At 49.9% G+C, this 23872-nt stretch overlaps 1 protein-coding gene across 4 annotated transcripts in view; it reads right to left on the reverse strand.

Moving 5' to 3' along the window:
- Positions 1-3868: 3868 nt before the first annotated feature.
- Positions 3869-23872, reverse strand: part of RNF24 (ring finger protein 24) — a 62753-nt gene continuing 42749 nt past the window's right edge. For 2 of the 4 annotated variants that reach the window (XM_066632699.1, XM_066632701.1), the window contains exons 2-6: positions 20979-21128; positions 14142-14184; positions 13410-13451; positions 7691-7770; positions 3869-6778 (exon numbers count right to left, since the gene is read on the reverse strand). In XM_066632699.1, coding sequence (XP_066488796.1) covers positions 6637-6778; positions 7691-7770; positions 13410-13451; positions 14142-14184; positions 20979-21121 — 450 coding nt within the window. In that variant the 5' untranslated portion in view covers positions 21122-21128 and the 3' untranslated portion in view covers positions 3869-6636. Of the gene's footprint in view, positions 6779-7690; positions 7771-13409; positions 13452-14141; positions 14185-20978; positions 21129-21529; positions 21592-23240; positions 23424-23872 lie in introns of those variants that run through there. The other 2 variants (XM_066632697.1, XM_066632698.1) reach the window with 2 other exon arrangements.

Consider the following 23872-nt stretch of genomic DNA (forward strand, 5'->3'; position numbering starts at 1 on the left):
CGGAGAAAGAGAGACAGCCAATTTGTTACTACAAACAGTCGCCCTCCAACAGAGCTGCAAGACCCAGAAGAGTTTTTAGTGATTTTTCAACCACTGTGCTCCAGACTCCCGCAGCACACCTGCGGGCCTTTCATGACACACCAGTGTGCCGCGGCACACAGATCACTGCTCTAGAAGCTGCTTTTGGCTTATTAAAAGGGTTGCCTGGGAAACGTGAGAACCACCTGTGTTTACAGTCCAGTTTGGTCAACGATTAGGCTGCCCCAGTGGCCACCACAAGACACACCTTTTGTGGCCACACACTCATTTTAGTCCCTCATGCAATAAAAGCCTGTCACCAGCTGGCAACCAGTGGCGTGCAACAACTCACATGAGGAACAGACACGAGGCAAGGCGAATCCCAGGCTTTGTGTCTTCATATCTGGCTGACCACCTGCTGCTTTTAAAGCCAGCATGCCTGGAAATTGGCCTTGTTGATACAAAAGGTTGCCAGCTACATGCTGGACTCCCCCCCCCAACTCTCTGGGTAGCAGGGAAGGAAGGGGTGGAAGACACTGATGGTCACTGTAATGCATTATTGCTGGGCATGTAATTTCCCTTCACTTCTGCAGGACTGACAGACGAGAGCAGTTGCAAAGCGTCCCCTATTGCCTTCCAGGGTCTCCTCGCAAACCAGATCTGGACAGATTCAGCACATCAACTGCTTGCATATCTTTATTTAACCTCTTCTTGAACAACTGCATGAACCACACCAACATTTCACACCTTGATTCTTTTGGACAGTTCCCCAGGTACAGGCCGGCTGTTTGTACCTTGCCCGGCAAGCAATGCACCTGGTACAGAACCGTTTACTCACCTGCTGCCCACACCCAAGGACTGTTTTGTTTTCAACGCTCACTGGACAGATGTTGGTTGGAAGCGTTTGCTGCACCCCTTGCAGAGCAGGGCATCTTCCTGTTGGACTGCTGTGACATGCTGTGGGTGGGCTGCCCAGGAAGAGCATTTGGTCAGCCAGCAGGTACAAACGGCATCAGCCAAGCTGAAAACTGGGACTGCTTGGGCAATCAGGGACCCCCTCTTCTTCGCAAATTGCATTGGCTGCCAAATTGTTTCCAAATTCAGAGTTGTGACCTCGGGTGTGGCCAACGGTTCGGATCCAGGTATCTTAAGGATCCCTTCAGGATCTCTTCCACCTGTTTGTGTCTCCACATACGCTCTGGTGAATGCCTCCATTTTGCTCCCACCACCTGGAATGGCTCCAAGGGGGAGGGGCGGCTTGCACACTGCGGTGAGGCTCCCTGCAAAACTTAGTGCCTTGCACCCCCTCTAGCTATGCCACTGGATCCTAAACATACGATACTCCACACCAGGGGTGTCCAAAGTTTTTGGCAGGAGGGCCACATCATCTCTCTGACACTGTATCGGGGGCCGAATTAATTTACATTTCAAATTTGAATAAATTTACATAAATGAATATGTTAAAGATGAGCTTATATGAATGAATGAAGGTCTTGCAATAGCTCAAGGCCTATAAAAGGCCTTGCACAAAGCAAGGCTGGCCTTTCCTTTGCTGCTGCTACTGCATCACAGACATGAAACAACAAGCAGTGGAGGGAGCCCTCATCCCACAGCTCACTCAAGAGGCCAAACAGTTGCCCTCACACTGAGAGCAGTTGTGTTGGGCCAGTGTGGGCTGCAACAAATCTCTGGAGGGCCAGAGGCTCATTGGAGACTAGGGGCTCCCTGCGGGCCGCATAGAGAGGCCTTGAGGGCCACAAGTGGCCCCAGGGCCGGGGTTTGGGCACCCCTGCTCCACACAAAGAGTTGGTTGTGTTTTTTTTAAAATTGTCAGCTTCTTGTCTAGTAGTAGCATTGCACGAGGATAAAAAAATGCCTCCTTGTCATTCAGTTCTTGGTACAGACCTGAACTGGGCCTGGTGGGTAGGTCTGGCTGAAAAGCTCCCTTCCATTTGGTAAGTCAGGGCAAGCCAGCTGTGTTCCTTCACGTCTGGTATCCTTGTTTATCATTTGTGAATGAAAATGTCTGCATAGCACAGCCAGCCATTGGCGCAGGGGAAGGCTGTTCTGCTGGAGCTCTTGCACCTCCTCCTCGGTTAGCACTAAATACTGTGATTGTACGTCTTCAGCTGCAGGACAACGGTGACTTTAGAAAACATATCAGAACACGTATTCTCTCCTTTTGGGTTCTAGTTTTTATCCTTAGGTTTTGCAACTTGAAAAATCAAAAGCATTTCGAAAAAAACAAATGAAAACAGAAGCTGTTGTTCTAATTAAAACTGCACATGGTGGGGGTGGGGTGGGGAACAATACAATCAAGCCAAAGTACTAAAGACCCCAAAATCCCCCCCCCACTGTGGTTTTGACCCTTTTTGTTGTGTGTACTTTGGCATGCAAGTCTCTCTCTCTCTCTCCCCCCAGGTGTTCCTCTAATGCAGAAGAACAGGTCCCTGGTCACTCAAGCACATCTCCCCTCTCCATTGCTTTTGATTTTGCTCTGTCAGAAAGAGCAGAGCCAGAAGGTGGAATATAAATCTTAATGCAAAACAACTAAGAGGCAAATGTGACTGAAACAAAGTGTCAGCAAGAAAGCTTCACCTGCCAGATGGTTGCCTGCCATACAACCATTACAAGCCAACATAAGAACAGCCCCACTGGAGCAGGCCATGGGCCCATCTAGTCCAAATTCCTGTATCTCACAGCGGCCCACCAAATGCCTCAGGGAGCACATCAGATAACAAGAGACCTGCAAGGCTTCCTGGGAATTGTAGTTAAGAACATAAGAACAGCCCCACTGGATCAGGCCACAGGCCCATCTAGTCCAGATTCCTGTATCTCACAGTGGCCCACCAAATGCCCCAGGGAGCGAAGCCTCTCTTTACACACAGCAAAAGCAGCGCACTTCAGTATTCAATTATGTGCTGCAAGCCATTTGGGAAATGGCTCCTGGGGAAGCCAGATGAGCGGAAGGCTGATATCTGCACTTGTGCCTGGCAGCTCAGCTCAGAGATGCATTCAGTGGCCTTGGGGAGCTCATCCCACATTCCTTGGCCAGGGAAATGGAACAGGACGCGGTGAGAATATTGCTACCGTGAACCCTGGATTTAAGAGACGAGCAGAGGGAAAGGGTGTCCTTTGATGCTGCAAGTCAGGTGAATCCAAACACATTTAAGTCAGTACAAAACCTGCAAGCACAAAACCTATAGGACCAGCTTTAAGTGAAGCAGAAAATGTCTGTTGTTTCCAAAGTCCGTTAAACTGTAGCAACCTGGTAGATAAGTGAAGGACGCAATCTTGGTTTGAAGGCAGTGCCTTTCCTCTCTGACACCCGTCCCTATTCACAGCAGTCACATCTACGCATGCAACCCTCTTCTGCCACACCCCTTCCCACCAAAAGCACCATCCAGTCCAGAATCCACCCCCATTGTTTGGACTTCTGCTCAATTAGGATATAAATAGTGTTAATAAGAATTTTTGCAGATATGCCACTAAGGCTGCAATCCTAACCACATTTTCCTGGGAATAAGCCCCATTGAATAAAATAGGACCTGGTTAGGATTGTGCCCTATGTCTCAACAGCAGAGTTAGAGCCAGAGTGGCTCACAGGAGCCTGAGTTCTTAGGGGCAAAATTAGCAGCTTGTTTACTGGGTCTCTCCTGCTTTTTCCACCCTCCCTTAAGTCCATCCCCCCCATTTTGGGAGTAAATTGACTAACATAATATTTCTGTGACAATCTCCATGCACTGCACGTTGACCCCTCATGTCTCTCCACAACCATAATAAGATGATCCCTAGCAGGCTTTGACTTTGCAAACAGATACATAAATTAGTAACAGGAGTCACAGAGCTGTTACTTCCAAAATCTGCCTTTATTTACATTTCAAGTCAAATCACATGCAAACGTTCTCCTCCCTCCCCTCCCTGCATTCAAGAATAGTGTGATTAGCAAAAAAAGATGCATTAGAATTTTAAAACAGCAATTAAATATACAAAAATATAGCTTACAAAATAAAAACCCAAACGTCTTGTTTGTCTCTTAAAAAAATATTCTGCTGCAGAATTTTAATTATTTGAGTGTACAAACGTGTCTACGAGGCCAGGAGGGTTTCCTGGGATTCATAAACACTCAGGAGAGTCTGGCACTATTTACAAGAAGATCGTGGAGAGAGAAGGTGCTGGCGACGGGTGGGGGAGAGGAGAAGAGAAGAGATCAGACGGAGCCTGAATGGCCTGCGACTGTCAGAGGCAGCTGCCACTACTGAAATGCCTGCCGCATTCTCAATCGGCCATTGGAAACTTATCCTAGTCTAGAATGGCTGGGAAGAACAGTCAGTGCCATTGTTAGAAAAACTGATGCAGTACAATGTAATACTGGGGAAAAAAAAATTCCTTGCCTTGTATCCTTTGAACTAACCTCAGCCACTGACATATAATTTTATTTTTTTTAAAAGCATCTGCATAAGGGAGATCAAAGTGGTGGTGCGGCTTCTGTCTCTTTGAATGTGCTGAAATGACAATATGCAGTTCAAACTTAACCACAGATTCCCCAGCAGTTTTTTCCCCAGCACCAATAAGGACTAGAAACTTGAATTTTTACAATACAAGTTGGTATTGTCAGGAAGCCAAATACTTGAGAAAGACAAACTGGATTCCAGTCTGCTGCTAGACACAGGGGTGGCATCGCGGTTGGGCGTTGGTTAAGAGCCCACAACTGGCCAGGCCAATCCCAGAACTCTCAGTACCAGTGCCCAATATGCTATTGGGGCACCAGTGCCCTTAACAACCTTGTGCCAACAGTGCTGAGACACAGAGAGCACCAGAATATTTGGGCAGCCACGGCTGCTCAATATGCTTAACCCACAAGGGTGATGATTCAGCCAAGAATGGAAACATGGCCTCAGTCCAATGCACTCCCTGCATTTGCCAGGCTAGCCTTTCAGATGTCTAACGAAAAGTTGGTTGGAAAAATTGAATGGTCTACAAGGATTCATGTTTGCTTGTCCAGATTCCATCACCGCAGCTGGCATTTGCCTCTATAAAACTGTCATGATTTCAAATTTCAGGGCCACGGTATGCGCAATTTAATGCAATTAGTCCAAATTCCCAGGTCCTAGCATCAGAGCACACCTTCTCCCAAGAGCCCTGTAGGGCTGCTGTTGTGTTGTTTACACAAGCCTTTGGAGAGCTCTTGCTCACATGCCCAAGCTTTCAGTTGCAACCCAAAAGGGCTATATGCTGTTATTCTGAAAGCGAAGCTATCCTGAAACTTGATCTTACTATAGTGGACTGCCACTATAGTAGACTGCCATGGACTGCCACTTCTATCAAAATACATCTGGGTTGTATTTTGGTAGCAATGTGAACAAGAACCTGGAAGTGGCAAATTGCTTCACAAAAGCCTACAAGGGAAGGAACCCACACCAGCTCGAGGACGGAAATATCCCACAGTGAAACAAAAAGTCTTGGTAAGACCCAAGGGCAGCCTAGTGGGTTCCAGTTGCTCAAGAGATGAAATGGTTTATCCAGTAATAGCCCTTTTGAATGCCCAGCACTCAACTCCACTGGCCAGCTGGCAAACAGAGAAGCAACCAGGAAGTTGCAACAACGATGAATGCCGTTGGGCAGTCTCCTCTGGCTTAAGATCATAAAGGATCAAACTGTGAGGGAACGGGGCAAACTCAAGCCCCCTGCACATTTTTGGAAACCAGCGGAACATCAGAGGTTGCAAATAAATGGTCTTCAGATAGCTGGCAGCAGATGGAGAGGGAGCAGCCATATGGACGCATCCTTCCTCTCGCTGTCACTCCTGACCAAACGGGGCTTGCAAGTTTTAGAAACAGCACATAACTGTGCAAAACTTGTTCACCATCATCTGAACGGTCTTCTGCATTCTGATGAAACAATCAACACACCATTCATCTCCAGCCTTAAAAGAGCAATGGTTTTTAGAAACCCAGCCAGGATCGGCCGGAATTTTATGGCGTCTACTCTCACCAAAACGTCACTAGAAGACCGAAGAGGGTTTTTAGCTAGGAAGCCACCAGATCTCAGCATTCTGCTCTGCCACTTCTTTGCTGGTCCTGCGTCACACTCACAGAATAATATTGCTGGTCCTACACAGAGCTTGCAAGAGAGTGAGTGCCACAGGCAATGCGGTACGAGGTAACCACGGGGAGTGGAGCTGAGGGCACAGTTATCCCAAAGAGCACGAGAAAGAGCCCCTCCATGACCAGAGGCGAAGACGCACCCACCCCTCCTCTGCTCCGTCCCTCCAGAAGTGCTCAATTCACCCACGTCGAGTCAAAAGACAGGGAGGCACCTGATCGACACACGTCCCTTGTAAAGTGCTCATACAAAAATGAAGACAAGCAGCCAAACCCATCAATGCGCCATTTTGCATTCTCGTTGCACTGGTGGCACCGCGGATGCTCCCACAGCCTGAGCACCGAAGCTGCCGCCACCTCCTCCTCCTTGCGTATTTCGGGGACTCTTCACGTGACGTAGGGAACCCTGGCAGATGCTCCGAGGCCAGAAGCAGCAAATTCGGAGCTCGACAAATCTCTGCCCGGGTCCATCAGGCTACGGGTCGTATCGGGGAAGCACACGACTTGCGGGCAACTATACGATGTTGGCTGCCCCAGGGAGAGGCTCCTGCGAGGGCCCGTGGTGGTCCTGCTTGCTGTGCAGCTGGGCCAGCTGGAGGACAGGCATGTTGCAGAGGGGGCACACTTTCCGCACCTCCAGCCACTTGATGAGGCACCTACGGAAGGGGACAAAAGCAGCGCAATCTCATTGAGACGGCTCAGGAAGAAACCTGACGGCGGGAGCAGCCAGCAGAAAGACAGAAATCTGGGGGCCAAGACAGGCATTGGCAGCAGGAGACCCGAGGAAGGGCTCCAGCTCAGTCCCAAGGAACATCCCCAGGCAGGTCTAAGACAAGCCTCAGCAGAAATGCAGAGGAACTGCTGGTCTGGATCAGTGGTCTGACTAAGTATAAGGAGGCTGAGGTGACAGCAACAAGAACACAGCCCCAGGAAAACAGGCCAGGATCCAAGTTTGGGCCTACAAGCGGCTACATCTGGGAGCACCATAGCTGTGGGAAGGCACAGCCCCTGGGGGCTTTGCGGCTGGTTGCCAGAGGCCCTTTAGAAAGAGCACGGAGCTCCTGGGGCTCATGGCTATTGCTGGTCATGGAGGGCAGGTCTAGCAACAGCTCAGAGCCATGAGAGCTACCTAAATCCCCTGCAAGGTACCTGGCAGCCAGTTGCCATGCTGAGAGTCCACACCCACTGTCGACACAGGAGAAGGCAGGAAGAGGGGGAGGTCCGGGGCAGAGCCAACTTGGGGGGAGGGAGGCAGAGCTTATACGTTGGCACCCAGGCAGCTAGCGAAGCTGTCTGAAGAGGAAGAGGGCACTGGGAGGCAGGAGCTGCATTCAACAGCTGTCCATGACCCACTCCCTGAATTGCTACTGGCCAGCTTCTCCCTGCAGCCCCCACGGCCTTCAGCCCCCAGCTGTGGGTGCAAAGAGTCCAGGAAAACCAGGAGCCAGCAGCTTCCCAGCCAAGCCCCCTCTGCCCCACCTGCTTTGTCACTTCTTTGTAGCCGGCAGGCTGATAACTGCACAGGGTCCCCTAGGGAGGCCAGAGGCAGCCCCACAGTTGGCACTTACTTTCTGTGGAAGGCATGTTTGCAGGGACAGATTCCCAGCTCATCTTTGGGCTTGAATTCCTCCAAACACACAGCACAGATCTGAAAAAAACAGACAGGAACAAAAATCTAGACACACACACAGAAACATTTTGCACAGTTTAGCCAACCTTCCCTGGCAGGTCTTCAGTGGAAGCAGTTCCTAAGATGACTTCAGGTCCTAAAGCACACCCAGTAGGGTAGAATCTGCACGCCAGCCCCCCACACCTGAGATGCCAGCAGATCTACAAGGACATTAGTCATTTTCCATGGCTGGAAAGCCACCTTTAAAAGACAAGGCGTGGTGGGGATTCTGGCTCAGCAGTCTGCATGGTAGATGTCTGTATTTCATTCATTTCCTGCCTTTATTCCACCAACTGTCAGGGCAGCATACAAGGGACTCTCAGGGAATCTCCAGTCCAGGCACTGAGCAGGCTCACACGTCCTCAGCTTCTGTAAGGGGGCTGCACAGTGTCCCTCTAGATCCAGCCTATCAGCAAACATTTCTGCTGGGTCGCCCGTCTTAAAATATACCATCGGTTTTAATGCTGTATATGCACAAGGCCTGTGTAAAGTCGCATGTGATTTTTAATCAGTGCCTGCTAGCTATTCACATGTGATGTTCAGCCTGCAAACAGCAGTGCCAACAATCAATACGCTCTTTTATTCAAGGGGTCCAGTTCCCATGCTGACTTTTAAATCGAGCACACGTAGAGTGACGCACATGTGGAAACAAATTCAACTATACACATTAGCACGTATACAATGTAATGTGTGAATAGCCCTATAGAGTGTTTGAATACTGAAGCGAAGCAGGAGGCTGTGCAAACTGGCCAAGGCTGGCCCATCTATGAGGCCAAATGAGGCAGTTGCTTCAGGCGGCAGATGGATGGAGGCATTCATCTCTCTATCTGCCCACTTGCTGCCACGGCTGCTGCTGCTTCTCCCTCTCTCTGGATTAGAAAAAGACGAGGCGGGAAGGGGCAGAAGAGGAAGTATGGAGACAGGCAGAGTATCAGGTGCCCTAACTCAGAATTCTCCTGTCCTACATATTCCTCTCTGTCCTCCTTCTCCCATCTAGAGAGCAAGAGCTGCTGCTGGCATATCACCAGGAGGACCGAGGGCTACACTTGGCACGCCACCCTAGGCGCCAGGAGGACTTGGGCTGGCCGTGAAACTGGTCTTTAGAAACCCAGGCCAACAAACAAATCAAGCAAGGGCCACTGGCCTGTGCCAGGAGAACAAAACCACTCACCACCTCTGGCAACAGAGCCTTGGATCTCCCACTAGCCGGCTCTTTCAAGCTGCACTGATCAGTAAGCACAGCTGAACTCAGGCTTGGAGAAATGCACCAAGGACACCCGCTGCCTTCTATGGAAACGGGCCCCGCAAAACAGAAGGCCCCGGCCATTCAGCCTGGTTTTCAAAAGGGGGCCATTAAGCGGTTCCGCCACCAACACTTCCATGGTAGGGCAGAAACCTTGCAAAAAGCATCTCCCAGCGCAAAACCCCTCTGTTTATGCTGTCAGGCCTACTGTTACAGCTAAGAATGCTTTCAGCACTTGTTTTTATCAGGGAAAGAGGCTGACGTTTGGGGTCTCAGGATCTCAGACCCGCTGTCGTAGCACAACAACCACCTGGCCCCAATTGCAACGTTTCTTGTGAGCCTGTAGGTCAATCTGGAGAACTCACTTAGCTGGAAAAAGTGAGGGGTTGCGGTGGTAGAATTTTGAGGGTGATGGGGAGGAGTTTAAGGGCTTTTCCTGCTTTTTCTTTATCAGGATTTCAGGTCAGTGTGTCTTTTTCAAGTTAGCCAAGGGTCCAAAAGCTAAACAGTGCATGGGACATGTCTCTATGAGAGATCAGGTCAGTTGGCGGGGGGCGGGAATACAACCCATACCAGCTGCAATGTGGTCCCAGAGAAAATCACATCCTACGAAGCTGCTATAAGCCCCAGAAAGGATGCTTCCATAGGCAACAAGTTTACCTGTGCATTACCCGTTGTTTCAATGAGAATGTCCCTGGGGATTGTGCCCCACACTCATTAGTAAGAGGGATATGTGTGTGTGTATTCAAGGGCATATGTATTATCTGCCCAGGCAGTTGGAGGGAACTTGGCACTACAGCACCCACACAGATAATGAACACAAGATCCTCAGAACCTAGTCTGCAACTCATGGTTCCCAAACAGCTCTGTCTCTCATAAGTGCCGATCAAATGTGCCCAGACAGAGCCAATTCTCTGAGAAAGCTATAACTCCTCTGCAGTCTTTGCTGAGACCTCCGGGCCTCTCTGTGTTTCTCCACCCTGTGGAAGGATTTATAGCGTGTATAAATAACCTCGCCATCCCTGTGACTGTTGGCAAGGGCAGCCAGAGCCCAGTTGCATAACCAACTTTTCCCCTCCTGTATTCCAGAGCAGTGGGATAATGGTGTCAGGTTTGCGCTGCTGCAAGTACCGGGTTCCATGCTTCTGCCACCAGGGCCTTGCCCGCCTCTCCGATGTTCGAAAGTTTAAATTTGGAGCCATCCTGGCACACTGGCATCGCCATAACAATGGGTTTGACTCTGCTCTCCACCTTGCCAAAGGAAGCCACGCTCAACTCTGCAGATCCTCAGAGCTAAGGACTTCCTTACTGAGCTAGGCAACAGGCCAAAAGCAAGGTGAGCCAGTTAATATGTCCTTGGGTCAATGCCTGCTGGTGGAGAGGGCAAGCTTTCAGATTTCACTGCATTCTTCAGATGGAAAACAAAATGTGCCTTATATGTTGCATTTGAGAAGGTGCTTAATGCTTTGCAAGGGAAGTTCGCGGCTCAAGTGACACGACAGTGATCCTTAGATGAGTTTAATGTCTTTGTGGGGGATAGCTGAACTTGCTTAGATTTTATTCTAGCCTGGGGTTTCTTCCACTGAATTCTGGGAATTGGAGTTTGGTGAGGGAACTGAGAAAGAAAGACCAGCCCCATTTTGAAATACAGTTCCCAGGGTTCACTGGTTGGTTGGCAACCTTCAGTCTCGAAAGACTGTGGTATAAGCCTACCGCACCCGGTATTCCCAGGCGGTCTCCCATCCAAGTACTAACCAGCGCTGACCCTGCTTAGCTTCAGACTATAAGGCAGAGTAAATCGGTTACATAGATACATCACATGTTCCAGCCTGGCTACAGCTGACCCAATCCCTGTAATTTAAAAGATGAGATTCTACGCTTGTGTGGTGAGCCTGTAGGTTCCCCGAATACCACGGAGAGCTTGTGGGATACAGCTGTCCAATCCTCTGCCAAAAGCAGAGCGGGGAGGATGAGTTACAACTTGGACAACCTCCAACTTGGCTGAGAAGAAGGCCATTGAAATTCCATAGCAAGGAGGAAAGACTGGAGATGGAGATGGACAACAACTTCAATGGGAAGTGGAGGTGGTTCACAGGAGGCAGGGCTCCCCAAGGTGCATTCACGCTTCCTATCTCCTTGAAACCCAGCCTGCTCTGTTGGACCGGAGGCAAAAGGGAGCAAGTCCACCTGTGAACTACCTTCTCCTCTGAAAAACCTCTTGGCCAGTAGCATAGCTACAGGGGTGGTGGTGCAGGAAGTACTGCAGGTGCCGCAACACACCGTGTAAGTGGCCCCACCTATTTGCTGTTGGAGCCAGTGACGGCAACACAGAATGGTTCCGACTGCAAGTGGGAGGGGCCACTTCCATGGTGTGTTGCAGCGCCTGCAATACTTACTGCGCCACCCCCTTGTAGCTATGCTACTGTTCTTGCCCATCCCTATCCTATGCTACTGGTAATATCGCTCTTTTTATTGTTTTTGGGTGGCTTGGTTGGTGCTGGTCATAAGAACATAAGAACAGCCCCACTGGATCAGGCCAAAGGCCCATCTAGTCCAGCTTCCTGTATCTCACAGCGGCCCACCAAATGCCCCAGGGAGCACACCAGACAACAAGAGACCTGCAAGGCTTCCTGGGAATTGTAGTTAAGAACATCAGAACAGCCCCGCTTCCTGTATCTCACAGTGACCCACCAAATGCCCCAGGGAGCACACCAGATAACAAGAGACCTGCAAGGCCTCCTGGGAATTGTAGTTAAGAACATAAGAACAGCCCCACTGGATCAGGCCACAGGCCCATCTAGTCCAGCTTCCTGTATCTCACAGGAGCACACCAAATGCCCCAGGGAGCACACCAGATAACAAGAGACCTGCAAGGCCTCCTGGGAATTGTAGTTAAGAACATAAGAACAGCCCCACTGGATCAGGCCTTAGGCCCATCTAGTCCAGCTTCCTGTATCTCACAGCGGCCCACCAAATGCCCCGGGGAGCACACCAGATAACAAGAGACCTGCAAGGCCTCCTGGGAATTGTAGTTAAGAACATAAGAACAGCCCCACTGGATCAGGCCATAGGCCCATCTAGTCCAGCTTCCTGTATCTCACAGCGGCCCACCAAATGCCCCATGGAGCACACCAGATAACAAGAGACCTGCAAGGCCTCCTGGGAATTGTAGTTAAGAACATAAGAACAGCCCCACTGGATCAGGCCATAGGCCCATCTAGTCCAGCTTCCTGTATCTCACAGCGGCCCACCAAATGCCCCAGGGAGCACACCTGATAACAAGAGACCTGCAAGGCCTCCTGGGAGTTGTAGTTAAGAACATAAGAACAGCCCCACTGGATCAGGCCATAGGCCCATCTAGTCCAGCTTCCTGTATCTCACAGCGGCCCACCAAATGCCCCAGGGAGCGCACCAGATAACAAGAGACCTCATCCTGGTGCCCTCCCTTGCATCTGGCATTCTGACATTGCCCATTTCTAAATGGTCTTTTTTGTCGATTGTTTTTGTTGTGATACCGAACCACATTTATTGTATTTTATGGCACTCTTTACAATCTAGTTAGTAGACTTTTGTAACTGATTGGAAGGGGAAAGGTGGGACATAAATTTTTTTTTTTTTAAAGAAATAAACATAGCTTATAAATTAAAGAGTTAGTTCACTGAACTTTCTCAGTTTATTTAGACTGCCATAGACTATAAGGCGAATTATGCTTCGCCCCACTTCGAAGCCAAGTGAACCTGACTTGATCAGTGAAACAAGTAAGTTTCAGTGCTAAGGAAAGAGCATCTAGACCTAATCCTGCTGGGCAGTTTTCCACCAAAGCTGCATACACACACTGGTGTAACTGGGGGAGGGGGTCAACAGTTTCAAATGCCCCTGGCAGCACATGGGGAGGGGGGAGGTATAGCTAGCCACTCTCCCCGCCATCTGGTTTTTTCCTCCCCCAAAGCAATTCCACACCGATCTGACTGCATCTCCCTTCCTCCCCCCTTTTTAAAGGGAAAGTAGCGGATGGCCCTCAGATGGGCGCAGAATTGTGCCGATAGTGGCCGTGAGATCACAGCCACTATCAGCGTGGTTCCAGACTGTACAGTTCTGAGGGCTGCCCCCTTCTTCCCCTTTAAACAGGGGGCAACCTTCAGATCAGTGATAATACTGGAAGTAATTGCAGTCATCTGATGATGTCACCACAATTATTTCTAGTCAGGGCAAGGCTTTTTTATGCACTGCCTCCAGGAGGCCAGGACCACCAGTGCATACACATGGCCATTTCTGAAAAGCGCTGCACACGAACTTGTCTCTTAATGACACAGCTGCACAGGCAGCTTGCTTGCAAACTCTACATCTGCAACAGGGGTGGGAGAGGCCCCCTTACCTCATGCAGGTTGAGTTCTTTGACCTTTTCCTTTAGAATAACCTGCAAGGAAAGAAGCACATATTAGCAATATTGGGATTGTATCACTGCTGAAAATGGACACATCAACACAGTTTAGTCTACAAAAAATATACACAGCCCATGGAAACCAGATCTTGCTCCTTTGCTCAAAAGCCTCGGCCACAGAAGTTTAAAAACGGCTGCAGGCTGCAAGAGTGGGCCCCCATCCCCAGAGCTAGAAATGCTAAGAGGTGCTGAGCTGCATGCCCAAAAGTGGTATTTTGGTTTATGAAAACAAACAGATGCTTCATGCATCAAACAGCTTCCATGGGACTCTGCAACAGAGGCAGAGCAGAAAGGCAAGGCCACTAGGTGTTTTTGGCTGTGTAAAAGTCATGGACCACAAAAACAAAGAAACCCCATTGCTCAAGCAAGAGGCCCACTCCGTGGAACGCCCTTATCCGGAGCCCCATCTTTGGTCTCTCACCTGGGTTGGGGTTGTCTACCCTAACTGATGGCAGCTCTTCAAAGTCCCAGGTGGAGGGGGGAGCCTTCCCACCAGGTTAATGAGAGACCAGGGTAACACCGTCTTTTAAAAAGCGACTGAAGCTGGGACTCCTTTGTAACTGTGAAGCAGGCCACAGACTGCAGGGTCCTGCCTGGGTCTACCTGGACCCCTGAAATTCAAACTTTGAGAACCAATCCTAGAGAGCAAAAGTGAAGTGGGCATACCTGTTTGTAGGCATAGAGCTCTTTATGGGCTTGATGCCGGAGTCTACAAAAAAAACAGAGAGACATTAGGAAGGCAACAATTTTGCAGTTTTGGAGGAAACAATTTCAATATAGAAAAAACAGAACATGGGCTCCAGACAGCAGCATTTTGGACAGCGTTACTGCAGAACAGGGGTGTCCAAAGTTTTTGACAGGAGGGCCACACTGTCTCTCTGATACTGTGTCAGGGGCCGGGGAAAAAAAAGAATTAATTTACATTTAAAGTTTGAATAAATTTACATAAGTTTACATAAATGAATATATTAAAGACGAACTTATATGAACAAATGAAGGTCTTGCAATCGCTCATGGTCTATAAAAGGCCTTTCCTTTGCTGCCACTACTGCATCACAGACGTGAAACAGCAAGCAGTGGAGGAAGCCCTCATCCCACAGCTAATGCGAGAGGTCAAACAGTCGCCCTCATGCTGAGAGCAGTTGCGTCAGGCCAGTGTGGGCTCCAACAAATCTCTGGCGGGCCAGAGGCTCATTGGAGACTGGGGGCTCCCTGAGGGCCGCATTGAGAGGGCACCCCTGCTGTAGAACCATTCAGTAGCTACGCTTTCATTTGACTTCTTGGTAGCTAGAAAGGTTTACGGACCCTTCTGCACAGCGAACGGGTTCAGAAAAAGAGAATTGCCCTTCTCTCACAAACACATCTGCACTTTTGATAAGCAGAGAAAGGCAAACACTCTCACTCTGAGGACTGCAACATGCGCTGATGTTGCTGAGCTGATCTTGTTCCACGAGAGTTTTCCAGACTAGCTCAGAGCCACGTGGGCTGCCACACCAGACCCCACTAATAAGCTGGATTCTTCACAATGAAACCCTTTATCTCCAACCACCAACAGAAGGTGGAATGGGCATTGTGGGATAACCTTCAATAGCAGTAACCCTCCCCCCAAAGATCCCACTTCATTCCATTTTGTATTCTTGGTTAAATATTCAGCCTTGCCCAATGGGGAACACCCTGCAAAGGGCTCTCTTTTCCCACTGAATATGTCAGACCTGTCTCATGAACTAAACTGTGCTGTTGAGCAACAGACCTGGCATACCCCAACACGCTGAAAAGGTAGCAGGGTGGGAGGAAAGATGCCAACTATTTCTTAAGCATGAAATATTAGCATCATTAGAGAGATGCATCTTGGGGCGTGGAAAGCAGCCACCATTCATCAGGCTTAATTCTGCATCCCACTACGTGCACAACTGACACACTGGAGTCTTGGAAGCCTTGATCAGCACACTTGGAAAGGAAATCATTTTGTTATCCCTTCATGCACCAGCCCCCAAAAAAGTCAACACCATTCTAATCTTCCTGGGACATCAAAGTGCTTTCTGCACCTGCTCTCCGAAGAGCTAACCTTGCAAAACCACAAAGAAGGAAGCGATTGAACGAATCATTCCGATTTGAAAAGGGGAAAAATTAAAACAATTTCTCAAGTGCCAAAGGAGAATAGGAGCCAGGGATCGAACAGCTAAGTGGGGGAGGCAAATACACCCAAGTAGACGTCGCTATTTGCACAAGACAAAAAAGTCAACATTCGGTCTGATGGGATTTGGAGTGCCAATGGCAGCAGGGTGGGGGAGGAAGAATAGCTTTTTGACGGAGGAAAACAGGCATTCTTCTGCGTTCAGTTAGATTAGAAGAACAATGTCTGCTCTTCAGTCCACAAGTGCCCCTTTTCTTGCCTATTTTTATTGCTGCCTGATGGTTTCACGACTTTTTAAAATGTTACATTTGTACCCGGCTTTGCGAACCCCAAATGAAAAGTGGATTAAAAACAAAACGACACTTTAAAAGGATTCTGTGTGAGCTGATGATCATGCGCTTGGCCTTTCCAGAACTACAGGCCTGACATAACGGAGAATCAGAGAAACGATGGGGTTTTGTTTTTAAACACCAAATACCTGATGGCTTGCATGCATATCTTGTCAGAATGCCAGATGCAAGGGAGGGCACCAGGATGAGGTCTCTTGTTATCTGGTGTGCTCCCTGGGGCATTTGGTGGGCCGCTGTGAGATACAGGAAGCTGGACTAGATGGGCCTATGGCCTGATCCAGTGGGGCTGTTCTTATGTTCTTAACTACAATTCCCAGGAAGCCTTGCAGGTCTCTTGTTATCTGGTGTGCTCCCTGGGGCATTTGGTGGGCCGCTGTGAGATACAGGAAGCTGGACTGGATGGGCCTATGGCCTGAGCCAGTGGGGCTGTTCTTATGTTCTTAACTACAATTCCCAGGAAGCCTTGCAGGTCTCTTGTTATCTGGTGTGCTCCCTGGGGCATTTGGTGGGCCGCTGTGAGATACAGGAAGCTGGACTGGATGGGCCTACGGCCTGATCCAGTGGGGCTGTTCTTATGTTCTTAACTACAATTCCCAGGAAGCCTTGCAGGGCTCTTGTTATCTGGTGTGCTCCCTGGGGCATTTGGTGGGCTGCTGTGAGATACAGGAAGCTGGACTAGATGGGCCTATGGCCTGATCCAGTGGGGCTGTTCTTATGTTCTTAACTACAATTCCCAGGAAGCCTTGCAGGTCTCTTGTTATCTGGTGTGCTCCCTGGGGCATTTGGTGGGCCGCTGTGAGATACAGGAAGCTGGACTAGATGGGCCTATGGCCTGAGCCAGTGGGGCTGTTCTTATGTTCTTAACTACAATTCCCAGGAAGCCTTGCAGGTCTCTTGTTATCTGGTGTGCTCCCTGGGGCATTTGGTGGGCCGCTGTGAGATACAGGAAGCTGGACTGGATGGGCCTATGGCCTGATCCAGTGGGGCTGTTCTTATGTTCTTAACTACAATTCCCAGGAAGCCTTGCAGGGCTCTTGTTATCTGGTGTGCTCCCTGGGGCATTTGGTGGGCTGCTGTGAGATACAGGAAGCTGGACTAGATGGGCCTATGGCCTGATCCAGTGGGGCTGTTCTTATGTTCTTATCTTACTCACAGGAAGCCACAGGGCGCCATCGCTTTGGGAATGATTTGGCATTCATTTAGACAGAGAGCCTGGCAGACCTGGACATGGGCTTCAGATGGTCTTAATGTGCCACAAACAGTGCGTCCCTGCTACTTCTTATATGCTGTACCACCACCAGAACTGGTCAGGGCAGGAACTACAGGCCCTTCAAGCCAGAAGGATGACACCTCCAGGCAAAGCAGACCCAGCCTGGAAGTCGCTTGATGAGGAAGAGCCAGCCACCTCTCACAGCTCCGGCAGTTGCTTTTCAGGCTCAACAACAAGCCAGTCTCCTGGTTCCTCTGCTCAGAACTGCTCGGGGCACATTTGGCTGGGCATGAAATGGAGGGGCAGCCTGGTTTCTTGCCCCTGGCCAGGAAACTGGTTTCCTTCTCTCTCCAAATGGCAAACACACTTGGCCTGTGCAGCAGATACTGATTTCCTCATCACTTTTGTCTGTCTCTCTTCTCCTCGCCCAGATCTAGGGAACCACCAGCCATTTAAGGTGCAATCCTAACTAACTTTCCAGCACTGACATAGCCGTGCCAATGTGGTGTGCACTGCGTCCGGCAGTGGGTAGTCACTGGCCTTTTTGGTGGGTCACTTGCCTTTTAAAAAAATTTGGATTAACAAAAAAGAAGGCAAAGCAAATCACAGAGTAGCATGGAAGCAGAGGCATAACTTGGGCAGAACCTCAGGGGCAAGTGCTCCGGGGCTGTGCCGGGGGGGGAAGGACATGATTGCTCCAGGCTCCACCCAGTCACCTCCAAATTCTTTCCGAGGGCAGGGCACTGCTAGCTTTGAGCACCCCATTTCGGCTTCTGTGAAGGCCACAGGTGCTGGGGTGATATGTTATGCCCTTGCATTGAAGCACAACAGATGCCCCCATCTTCCGTTTCTGGATTTAAGATTGAAGGAGGTGGAGCTATGAAGTCTAATTAGGTGCGCAAGTGCCCAGTGCCACTTAAATCAGCCAGGCACAGGTTGCAGCAAAACATGCTCAGAAAAAGCAGCAAGGGCTCCTCTCCTTTTACAATTACCTCTCATCTGCCTCTAGCATGAACCAGACTTCCTGGATCCTTCTCAAGGCAGAGAGCGGAAGGAAAGACAGACATGACCATCCAGTTACTGCTTTGCTGGATATTTTTTCTGTTTTACACCCTGGTTTTATTGTCAATGCTAATAAAGGTTTGACTGATCGATTGACTGCTCCGCCTAGCCTTATCCTGCTGAGACGACAGCCCTGGGTTCCTGACAGATACCCTGAGCCATTCATTGCCAATCAGTGACCTATTTTGACTCAGCATGAAAGCTAAACAGCAACCCTCCTTCACAATGACTATGACGTGCAGGTATGTACACAATGTCACACACCCACACACTTTTTCTCTTTCCACCAACAAACACTTCAAGTCTTTTGTGTGCTGACGTTGCACCACTCTGCAGACTTCCACATTTCCAAGAAAAAAAACGTGTGTCACTCTCTCCCCTTTTAATTGTCATACACCAGAAACGTTGTCGGGCAAAGTACTTTTAAGGCTGCAACTCTGTGGGCACACTCTGCATTTGCCAACCCAAAGAATGGTGCCCGGGCTTCAGAGGAGCAACTGCCTAAGGAATGGGGAGCAAAGAGGCAAAAACACAGACAATCCCTGGATCTTTGCCAGAGTCTTGAGAGCCTAAGCCACGGGTCAGCAACCTTAAACACTCAAAGAGCAATTTGGACCCGTTTTCCAGAGGAAAAAAAAACCTCAGGAGCCACAAAACCCTTTTGACATCTAAAATGAAGATAATACTGCATATATAGTTTTTTTTTACCTTTATGCTCTTATAGGTCTCGTTTTTATAATGTAGCCCCCTCTTGTAGCTTTTAGTTAGTTTTGTCGTACATTCTTGTCCTGTGTTTTCATACACCTGGTCCTCTATGGTGTTTTGCCTGATTCCAAGGCCATTCTCTGCCTGGAGAATTATGCCCACTTTAAGCAAATTAATTTCCCTTCTTTCCCCCAACAAATGACCCTGGTTCTGCCCTGCAGCCCTGCTGGACCCCACCTCCAGGGTAGCTTGCCTGTTCAACCTGCAGAGGTCCTCTCTCCTGCCAGCAGCCTCCCACCACTACAGCAGACCCTGGGTCCTCAGCAGGTCTTGGGCAACAGCAGCCACACACCAAACTCCAGTGCCTCCAGCAGTCCATTAGACACAAAGTCAGTCAGAGTATCCAGGACAGAGTCCAAAGTCAATAAGCCAAGTCACAGTCCAAGATCAGATTCCAAAGTAAGTCAGTCAAATCAGTCAGAGTATCCAAGTCTAAGTCAATAAGCCCAGTCAGTCTCGTCTCCTACCTGCACTCCTTCTCCAACCCCTTCCTCAGGTGCTCCTTATACCCCTGAGGGCCCTATTGCCTTCAAGTGGCTGCAGCTGTACAGCACACTCTGCTGGATGCCCAGGCCTTACCCTTAAAGGGGCCACTGCTGACACCACATCTAGCTCCTCACCAGATCTTCCAGGATTCCAATACATAAGTCGGTTATGACATCTGCTTATCTTACATGGATACTAAAGAACTCCCCCTTCCTTCAGAGGCACCCTGCTGAAAGGAAGAAAAGACACAGACTCCAGAGGTGGGGAATAGAAGAAGCCAGAGCTGGGGGGGGGAAGGTGGGGGGCAGCCACAGGCCAGCTTCTGCCCTGCATGCCTGCCCTCCCTCACTCAGGCTGCAACCCTCTCCACACTATCCTGGGAGTAAGCCCCATTGACTACAATGGGACTTCTGAGCAGACAAGTTGGTTGGAGCTCTCAGGTTGCAGTCCTCTCCACACCTTCCTGGGAGGAAGCCTCACTGACTACTTGTGAGTAGACCTGCATAGGAGGGGGCTGAGGCTGCAGCCCTCCACACCTTCCTGGGAGGAAGCCCCACTGACTACAGCAGGGCTTACTTGTGAGTAGACCCACACAGGAGGAGGCTGAGGCTACAGCCCTCCACACCTTCCTGGGTGTAGCCCAGGGACTACATCGGGGCTTACTCTCGAACAGACCTGCGCGGGCTCCCACTGGCTCCAAGGCTGCCATCCCAGGCACCCTTTCCTGGGAGTAAGCTTCATCTGCTGTAATGGGGCTTGCAACTTGATGTCTCCTCTGCTGTGGAGGAAAAGCCTCTCCCTGCACTGAGTGGGGACCTGCTCAGGGAAAGGCGGGCTGCAAGGGCTCGAAATGGCTGAGGAGGAAGGCGGCTCAGGATTGGCTGGTGGTCAGCCAGTGAAGGGCCCTGAGCCATTCCAACCGAAAAAGCCAGGAGCCTGCTGGATGCTGATTGGCTGAGCCTGCTGGAGAGTTGGGGAAGGAAAAAACAGGGAGCTTAAGCCTGCAGAGCGGCAAAATTGAAAAGGGAAACCAATGCGGGGCAGGTGGGGGTGAAGGGAGAAGAGGGCAGTGAGCTCAGGGGGCGGAGGGAAGCAGCCTGCCCTCCCAACACAGGTGCCTCCTGTCACACTCTTTGCCACTTTCACCTGGAGGAGCCACAGCAGACAGCTGAAAGAGCCTCATGCGGCTCTAGAGCCACAGGTTGCCAACCCCTGGCCTAAGCCTTGCTGGATGAGAACAAGGGTCCATCTAGACCAGGGGTCTGTGTCCAGTGGTAGGCACTCATGGACAGGACCCAGATTTGTGTTGGCTCATAAACTGGAATAGGCCTCTAATTCGTCCACAAGTTTGAAAGGCAGGTAGATAATCCAGTACTAACTGATTGCACAGGTCAACCTGTGATAGTGGAGAAAAACGGTGTCAGGAATTCACCCACCCTGACTGGTCCAGGATGAACTGGGCATGCTCCGACAAGCAAGAGGAGTGGTTTGTTTACCTGATCAAGTAGCAGCAGAAGAGTAAACTAAGGATGAAGACGAAAATGGCCGTTCCAAAGACCACAATGTATATGTTGAGAGGCAGGTTCTGGAATCCAATGTTTGGCATCCTGAAACTGTAATGCTGGAAGTCTGAGCTCATGGATGGTCTGCCAAAACACAAGACAAAAAGAACAACCCAGTGAGAATGAATCTTTACTAAATCTTTACTTAGCAAACCATTCTAGACCCTGCCTATGGATTAAACGAGTCCTTGGAGGAGGTTAATGTTGCCACTCAAAACAAGAGGGGGAGGAGGGAGCCAGATTAATACAATGCCCAAAATAATGACTGAAACAAACAAAACAGGCACACAGTCACCAAACCACCAAGGTTAAAACCACCAGAAGTCTGGAAAGCCACCAGAAGTCTCGTCAGATCAGCAGGAGCAAGGTGCAACTGCACCCAAGGACAATCAAGAAGCCCTCCACGTGTCCTTTAAAACCAATACAGTACAGTTGTTGCCATCAACGCAAAGGGGGCAAAACAGAAGCCTGTGTGCTGGACATACCTTCTGATGTCCATGTGTCAGTCATCAGCGTGAAGGTGTTGAGTGTGTGGACAACAGAGAGGGCACCCCAATACACAGTCCCTTGTCTCCCTCATGCATGCCCTGAGCGCATGGGGGTGTGCATGCATGAATGAGCCGCTCCAAGGCACAAAGACTTCCTCGACCCCACGCGCAACAATACAATTTCATTTATGATATAAACAATAGTATGTGAGGAGGAAGGGCCTGAGGCTGCCAGATTAGTTAGGGATAGGGAAGAAGGGTACGCAAGAGAGGAATTAAGAGTGGGAGAGATCACACCTATATATGATGATTGGGCCAGAAAGCAGAGTGTGTCTCCCTCCACTGCCCCCGACAATCCCAGCCCTGCACAGCCCTGCACAATCCCAGCCCATCAGGGCTGGCTGCATTGCTTGGCAGGAAGGAGATAAGAACTGCGCATTTCCTTATTTTTTTGAATGAGAGAAAATAACGCCAAGGATTGCAGAAAGACTCCAAAGAACAATCACTCTCAGAAAATCAGGAAGGGAAACTAGATCTGGGTTCTTCCCCTCCTCTGATGTCACAAATGACCATCGCAGATGTCTGGGAGCAGGCAGGGTAACAGCATCGGTGCACTTATTTTCAAGAGTATAGGATAATACAAAAAAAAAATGCCACTGCACCACCAAAATCAAGTAGAGAGCAGTGCCACCTGCCGCATCACCCAATGTGTCTGGGGCTTAGAGGTGGTGGTCTCCCTCTGGTCCAAGGTTCTGCAGCAGTTTCTGCCTCTAACACATTCCTTCTTCCCAGCAGGGCATCTGGCCTGATGTTGCTGCCCTGCAAGTATTTTATCAATACATAATTGGCAAAGGGTGGCCCCTCAGCATCTAAAGAAGTCAACTTTTTGGGTCCCTTCCAAGGAACAGGTCTGGTTGCCAGATATTTTTGACTGCACCCCAGCTGCACTGTGGCCTCGGAGGTCGGATGGGCTACACATGCGATATAAGGGCTGTAGTTCACACACACTTTGCATGCGGAAAGTTCCAGGCTTTATGGCTGGCATCTCCCACGAAAAGGATCTCGAACTGCAGGGCTGGGAAAGAGCCCTCTCAGCTCCAGGTAGTGGAGAGCGGCTGCTAGCGGGTGCAAATGCAAGACTGGGCTCGACAGGCCAATGGCAGCTTTGTATGTTTGCACAGGTGTCGTGATCAAACTTCATCTCCTTTTCTTTTTGGAATGAAAAAAAGAAGCAGCAAAGTGTTTCAGGAATGAAGGGGGCGGGTTGGGACATGGTGGGGAAAAAAAGCACAACACAGGTTTGTCTCTCTCCTGGTTGAGAAAGAATGGATTCCCAAGGATGATCTGAGACGAGCCTGGAATTTGTGAAGCATAAAATAAAGCAAGGGGGGAACCCAATTTGCAGCATATAAACAGATCTGTTGACCATCTCAGTCAGTTTTATTGTCTATGACTGGCAGCAGCTCTCCAGAGTTTCAGGCAGGGATTCCCCCCCCCCCCCAAAGAGGACTGAACCTGGGACCTTCAGTTTTTAAATCCTGAGCTCTGCCACTGAGTGACAGCTCCTGCCCCAGTCCCCTTATCTAACCCTCCTGTATTTTCATTCCTAAAGTTTCATGCAAGTACAAGTGCTTCTAAGGAAAGAGAGATAAACAGGAGCCGAGAAGGAGGTTCTTTCAGATGACCGAAGCTGCACAATTTGACTTACATGTTATGAGGCATTGGGGACGATCGCAAAGGGCCCTCAACACCACAGGATAAAGGCACAACACTGATCTCTTCCTGGAAAGAGGAGCTTTCCTTCTGAAAGTCACCGGGAACAGCCTCTCATCCGGCAGAAATTCCCTTCTGGAAGTGCCCCCCTCCCAGCAAGCTGTGGCTGCTCTCCAAGAGTGCTCCAGCCCCGGCACCGAACCCTCTCGTCTTGGCTTGGCCTGGATGAAGGATCCTACAGGCAGTGAGCCTTTCTCTTTTGTTTCCAGGCGTGGCTCCCTATCGCTCAACTTGCACAGGGAGGGAGAGGAGGAGATTTCCATTGGCCCGTGTGGCCCAGCCAGAGGAAAATTACAAGCGTCATCACAACAGGGAGATTTTACAACTTCCACGCAGCCCTCTCCAGCTCTGGGGCTCTCAGCCACTCTGCAGGTTTCCAGCTGCGTTCCTCCCTGCTCCGCTCTCCTCTGAGGGAGACAGCTGCACTTCCTCGCCTCTGAGGCCTGTTTGACAGGAAGGGGCATCTGAAAGAGCGCTGGGTGGTCACTGCTACACAGAAAGAAAGATTTACACATGCAGCCCGCAGAGCGCATCAGCTACCACCACATCGTTTTCACACCGCCTCAA

Source organism: Tiliqua scincoides, chromosome 6, assembly GCF_035046505.1.
Source record: "Tiliqua scincoides isolate rTilSci1 chromosome 6, rTilSci1.hap2, whole genome shotgun sequence".
Taxonomy (NCBI): domain Eukaryota; kingdom Metazoa; phylum Chordata; class Lepidosauria; order Squamata; family Scincidae; genus Tiliqua; species Tiliqua scincoides.